Raw genomic sequence first — 6,842 nt, forward strand, 5'->3', positions numbered from 1 at the left:
ACAACAGTGATTTCGGGAGGGCGACCCCTTTTGAAGAGCAGGGCAGTGCTTTTCGTTGGGTTGAGTTTGATGCGCTGTTTCCGAAATCACTATCCTAAATTGGTAAATTAAGCCATTGTGCCAGACTATGTCGAGCGCCTTTGCGATAAGAACGAAGAGGGCTCCGATGGGGACGGGTCTGCGTCTATTTAGCCCTACTAAGGTGTGCTCCGTGAGGCGGTGCACATGCTGAATGCACGAGTCTTTCGCGCGGAATCCGAACTGTTCGTCGATCAGGATGCCTTCCGAGGTGATGAAGTCCCAGAGGTGTTTCTGTAATAGCCGTTCGTATAATTTGCCTAACGCTGGGAGGAGGCTGATTGGGCGGTGTGGTTATCTAGGTAACTATTAAAACCGGAACGCACGAGGTTCAAAGATTATATTTCAAATATTATTTTGTATATATTATATAATCAAATCTATCATCAATATATCAATATCAAACATCATACATCAAATCAAATAAACAATCGGATAGTAATAGAACTCTAAATAATACAAATACAGTTCGATAGAGGCAGCTAATGTATATGTATAGTATAGGTAGGTATACAATACAATATCGACGGGAGAAAGCGGAAATGTCGTAACTTGAATTTTGGGCTAAATCTCTTTTTAACATATTATATTTAGGGTTCTCGTGTAAAGTTAGGTTTTTCACGTTACGACAATTCCGCTTTCTCCGTCGATATGTACTACTATAGCAAGCACCGCAGACGATTTTCTGTTCGTAAACTTAAAAACTTGACATTTTATCAAATTGCCACCTGCCGGATCCAATTAGAAAACAAAACTTTAGAGGGAACCGCTCAAACACAAAAAAACGGTCCAGTCCCCTCTACGGTGTTTGCCACTGCGTTCATCCACACTGCGTTTCCAGAGATATTTTTTGCTACGTACCGGCTTTAGAACGAGCCAGGGTGTTTCCCGAGCGCTATGACATGTCCATCTTCAAACGAGGCTTCTGGAGAGTACTTAATGGTAGGCAGAGGCTTGGCTCTGCCCCTGGCATTGCTGAAGACCCTGAACCACTCACCATCATATAGGCCGTATGCTCGTGTGCCTAGAAGGGAAATAAAATAAAAAGCCGCCTAGGAGTTGAAAGGCAAAGATATATTTGTAAATGCGAACGAGACCACCCGTTCGCCATTTGCAGTATGACAAAAGTGACTCACGTAAAATGAGAATCCCACTTCCATTTAAACTTAGAAACTTTGTCCATCCAAACGTCCGAAACGAAATAGAAACATTGTTCTTTACAAAACTGAGTTCTATGAAATTCGTCGACTTTTTTAATTTGAAGTTGCGAAGTCGAGTGTCAGTGACGGCCGCTTTTTCGGCACAATAAAGAAAACATAAACGGACTCTGAATCGGCGAGTGGCCCAGGTATTCAATGCACGATTTTCATGGAAAGTCTGCCTATGACAGATGGAGTTGGACTGTAAAATATAAGTATATTTTTTTTTAATCTGCTGTTGTTTGGGAATCCCTGTGTTTCTTTGTGACCCGTAGTTAGATATTCGAGCTGAAAAACCCACTGTTTATGTTTTGGGTGGTTATACAAGTCCATCAAGGTTAATATCACGCCGTACCTAACATTTCTACTACCAGTCAAATTTCTGTACTACGGTATAAAACGTATATGACTAAATTATCTAAGGGGTAAGAAATAATTAAACATACCTACATATAACTCTTTAACGGTTTGTATTATATTGTAAAATATTCAGAACGGAATTCGAAAATAAAATAAAGTGTGAAATTAATTATATTAGTTTAAGTAATAATAATGATGTCTACGCGCGAAAACCGAAAACATTACAAGAAAACAAAATTTACAAAACTATTTGCTACTATCACGTCGCAATTACGTGTGTTATCTATATACCTACAGTCGACTCTCGTTAATTCCAACCTGCGATAATTAGAACCTCTCTATAATTTAAAGTTATCACGAGTTCCCTACAAAATCTCTTTATATTTCGAACTAAATCAATACATTTTTATGCACTTGGTAATTCGAACGAAAAATCATTGCTATATAATAAAACGACGCGTTAATTCGAACTCATCGGCGTCCAACACTGGACAATTCAAAGTTGCAGAGAGAAAGAGGTCGAATGATTGTAATGTAAGTACATTTTGCGACAACTTCAAACTTGTATCAACCATAGACCTATAGGTTTCCTACTACAGCGGTATCAACATACACGAGCCTTTGTTATTGTTATGATTAGTTAAACTCACACTTCCCCACGAATTGGTTTGTTTAGTTATGTTTCAGTTACGGTTAGTCTTTCGTTGGTATGCAGATTAAAAGTTTGTGTTAATTATGAGTCCTAGAAAGTATAAATGTTTGACGATTGCTGAAAAGAAGAAGTTAATCGAAAAAGTAGAGGAAGGTGAGAAGAAAAGTGATGTTGCAAAAGAATTTAAGATTCCTCTGAGTACTCTCTCAACCATAATAAAGCACAAGGAGAAAATTAATTCTGCTCAAACTGCTGGAGTACGGAAAAGAACTACTATTCATTGTTATAGAATAGCAGTTAATAAATAATTATTGATCAATACTTAGTAATTCGAAGTTTTATTTATTTTCTCTCACAAATTTCGAACCATTTGATATTTCAAACATTCGATAATTCGTAATATTTTATGAGTCCCTCAAGTTTCGAATTCACGAGAGTCGACTGTATATAAAAATGAATTACTGTTCGTTAGTCTCGCTAAAACTCACTGAAGTTACTATATAGGTCTATGCTAAAACTCGAGAACGGCTGGACCGCTTTGGCTAATGTAAAGGTTTAAAAGGTAGATAAATATAAAAATGCTCGGTATTAAATAAAAATAACAATTTTGTTTTTCCTCTGTGTCCCCCGTCGGACGGATTCATTTTGTTTGTTTTAAGTTTATTTTATATAAAAGCTTAGGTATTTTATTTATCGATTGAGACATTACGAAGTCTGCCGGGTCAGCTAGTAATAAATATAAATATACCTATTATATTAATAATTCATTGCACATTTTCTGTTCTGAACTTCTAATGCTGCAACTTTATCCATTATTTAACTTTACGAGACTGGTTAAGTGTTTGGTTGATAAATAGATCATGCAATATTGTAATATTACCTAGTTAAAGCGAAGTTTACAGAGAAAATGCAGACTGGTTTTAGTTGTAGTTTTGTGGATGTTTTTAGTGCCTGCCTCTATGCTAGATAAATTAATATCTTTGCTGTTCTACCCGATGATATGCAGGCGAAGTAAAATGTCCCTTAGAAATAAGGTGACACTCTACAAAACTTGCATACGCCCCGTCATGACCTATGCAAGTGTAGTGTTCGCTCACGCGGCCCGCACTCACTTTAAATCCTTCCAAATTATTCAATCCCGTTTTTGCAGGATAGCCGTCGGAGCCCCGTGGTTCGTCAGGAACGTCGACCTCCATGACGACCTGGACTTAGAGTCCATCAGTAAGTATCTTCAGTCGGCGTCGATGCGCCACTTCGATAAAGCGGCACGACACGAGAACCCTCTCATCGTGGCCGCCAGTAACTACATTCCCGATCCTGCGGACAGAATGGAAAGCAGTCGACGTCGCCCAAAACACGTCATCTCGGATCGTCCCGATCCACTAACGGTGCTTTTAGGTACTTCAAGCACCGGTCACCGTTCTCGTCGAACCCGTCGAAGGGCTCGACGAGTAAATTAACTCCCAGACACAGCCCACTGAGTTTCTCGCCGTATCTTCTCAGTGGGTCGCGTTTCCGATCCGGTGGTAGATTCTGCGAAGCACGGCTCTTGCTAGGGTTCGTGTTAGCAACGTCATCAGGTTTGAGCCCTCAAGGCTACCATCATAGGTAGGAAAAAAAAAAAAAAAAAACTGCGCTGTATCTTTTTTGAGAAAATAGTTTTTTTCAATGCCAGCTCATTAACAGGGCACGTAAATATCAAAAACGCAAATGCTGCCACACACCTAAACAAAAGTTCTAAGTCTGAAGTCTGATATTAGGAGACCTCGGGGCTGATGATGATATTGATTGTTGCATCATTTGATTTGACTACAGCAAGCATTATATTCTTTAGGCCACTATGACTGCTCTTTCACCCATCAGGGATAGTAAAAAAAATGGACACACACTTGCTTTATTAGGAGGTGCAAATCTAATCAAGTCAAATCACTAAGCTTATGGTAAAAATAATCTTCTCATAAAATTTATTTCCATACAGACATCAAACATTATTTTTCACAATATTATTTAAAACATAAAATGGTCAAAAATTCACTATTGATAAAATAAATTCACATTATTTGTTTCAGAATACCCTGTCGTATTAAAGTCTGACATTCCGAAGTAGGAAGATAATGTCTGCTATTCTTCTTAAGCATAACCACATCACCATCTTCAAGTTCTAATTTACCATAATCCACAACACAAAGCACTTCGATGAACAATGATTTAGGGGGCTTTAAATTTTCAGTCAAGTCTATGCCACTGTATCCTATATCTTGGCCTAAAGATCTCATATACAAAGCAAGATTTCCAGAGTATTTTGAAAACCATTGATATTCATCATCAGAAAGCAATTCTCTGATATCTGGAGGTAGTACTGCACCAAATTCCCAACGTAATGTCTTAATTTTTTTCATTCTGTTGTAGAGATAGGCTAATATACACCTTTTATTGCGTTCAAGGGCAGAATGTCTTACTTGAACTGTGGTCCACAATGATCTGTTTTCTGTTGTAGCATTACTAAAAATAGTAATTCAATTAATACAAGCGGTAATCATAAAACAGTTTGTTGTTATCTTCTTCTTCTATAAATGAACTTGATGAGCAATTGAACTACATATTTTTGAAATTTAAATTAAAATGGACTAATAGCAGGTAACCTTATTACAACACCACATGAGACTCAAGTGCATGAAAATATTAACCCCTTTGCACTAAATGACGTTTTCGTTTGTGCGGACCAGCAACTCAGACCGATTTTGGCCAAATTAGAGAAACATTTTAAAAGTACTTTAAGATCAACAAACAAACACACATTTCTCTATTTTTTTTATATACCAAAAACAATAATTAGTACTATTATTAAAAAACAACTACACTGTAAAAAAACTCAATAAGCTGAGCTAAGATTTGGTTAGAAATTGAAGCCAAGCCTGTCCACTAAAGTATTTTTAAGCAGATACATAACCGTAGTGCTGTAACAAATCTGCTGGGTGAGATATCTGTGCTACTCAAGCACAACCAGTAAAGCTATCAAATCTGCTGGGCAAGTTATCCAAACTGCTTGAATGTGAAGAGTTATAAAACAAAAAAGTCATAAAACTTTTTTTTGCATAATTGGGTGAGAGATCTCAGGGCTACCTCAAATCCCATGAAGCTAGCATAACCCCTCGAGGTTAGTAGCAATAGATTGACAAAAAAAAACAAAAATAGACCTTCCTGGAGTTACAAGGTTACCTGAGCACTTTTGCATCACATGAAACAGAATAGGAGGTTACAGAATAGAAGTGATCATAGCAAATCTTGCATATTGAACAATAACTACTTGCAGTTATATTAGTAGAAAACCAGTGACTTACGCATCATTCATGTTCAATTTAAATAATAAATGCATTTCTTCTATTATTTGGCGTATTTTTTCATCCTGTAACATGTGAAATACTATGTACTTTATAAGATTAAAAGACACAAAAATAATAATAGGCGGTGCTATAACAATAATTTAATATACTTGTCACTTCTAAATGGATTTCTGACTTTATAGTGCATATGCATAGACAAACAGAATAGATGACAACCGGATAAAATCTTGGTTTCGGTATTAAATAGTAACTTAAAGCTTTCATTAGATATAACAAGTTTATTCTAATTCCAATCCCATACCTAGATGGGCACATCCAACTTACATTATATTGATCTATTGTGTCAGGATTTCTATCTACTTCTTTAATTAGTTCTATAACTTTTTCTGCGAACATTGTGTGTTACTTATTTACTTAACAATGAGAGAGATAACAAACAAAATACTTTAATAATTTAGATAAAAACATTTTTGGCATTGGCGCGAAAGTTGTTATTAATTTGATGAGTGACAGCTCAAGACTGTGACAGATAGTAAATTTGACATTTTATGATCGGATACGCATCATTTTTGGATGAGTTCGAAAATCACAGAAGCCTTGATCTTTAAATCTATAATACCAAAACCTAATCTTAAGATATTAAAATTTTCTAGAAGTGGGAGCTAAGTCATACAAGTAACTTTTTACAGATAATCACTTAGTAGCAATACAGCCAATAATAATCTCACTCTCCTTATCGGGTCGACCATCAGATCCAATTACTCTTGCAAAGACGCTTTCAACTTTAACATTAGGAGCAGACTTAGGGACCCTGATAACCGTACTCGTCGAACTCAACAAAGTGTTCGACGTGCAAACTAACCTCCCGGTGCCACCTCTGGGACATGATGATTTCATCATTCCCGCTGAATTGCGCCTCCTTATCAAGCGGATAAAGAGGCGCAAGGCATTGTGTGAGGACGGTATTCTCACCCTTGCATTTTTCCACTTTCTAGAATCAGTCGTGTCTTTTAAGACACGGCTGTTTAATTACATTCTGTCTACAGGATATTTCCCGGGAATTTAGAAGGACAGAAGACAGCCCTCCAATTATCGTCCGATTACCCTGTTGTCGTATGTGGGCAAGTTGTTCGAGCGGCTGCTGGTGAGAAGAGTGTCTCCGCACATCCTTCTCAGACCCGAGCAATTCTGGATACGTAGCAGTCACTC

At 37.2% G+C, this 6,842-nt stretch overlaps 1 protein-coding gene across 1 annotated transcript; it reads right to left on the minus strand.

The window, feature by feature from the left end:
- Positions 1 to 4,224: 4,224 nt before the first annotated feature.
- LOC101738610 (DNA replication complex GINS protein PSF1) lies at positions 4,225 to 6,159 on the minus strand. The gene is made up of 3 exons (XM_004926877.5): positions 5,958 to 6,159; positions 5,631 to 5,695; positions 4,225 to 4,791 (listed from the first exon to the last, which is right to left on the minus strand). The coding sequence occupies exons 1-3, from the start codon at positions 6,027 to 6,029 to the stop codon at positions 4,341 to 4,343; spliced, it is 588 nt and encodes a 195-aa protein (XP_004926934.2). The 5' UTR covers positions 6,030 to 6,159; the 3' UTR covers positions 4,225 to 4,340.
- Positions 6,160 to 6,842: the final 683 nt, after the last annotated feature.

The sequence above is a fragment of the Bombyx mori genome, chromosome 12 (genome assembly GCF_030269925.1).
Source record: "Bombyx mori chromosome 12, ASM3026992v2".
Taxonomy (NCBI): Eukaryota; Metazoa; Arthropoda; class Insecta; order Lepidoptera; family Bombycidae; genus Bombyx; species Bombyx mori.

Bases quoted from the DNA above. Each gene is read 5' to 3' on its own strand.
- LOC101738610 (XM_004926877.5), bottom strand. From the start codon at position 6,029: ATGTTCGCAGAAAAAGTTATAGAACTAATTAAAGAAGTAGATAGAAAT. The intron at 5,696-5,957 runs GTAAGTTGGATG...CACATGTTACAG, and splicing joins ACACAATAGATCAATATAAT to GATGAAAAAATACGCCAAAT. The intron at 4,792-5,630 runs GTAAGTCACTGG...TACTATTTTTAG, and splicing joins AAATTGAACATGAATGATGC to TAATGCTACAACAGAAAACA.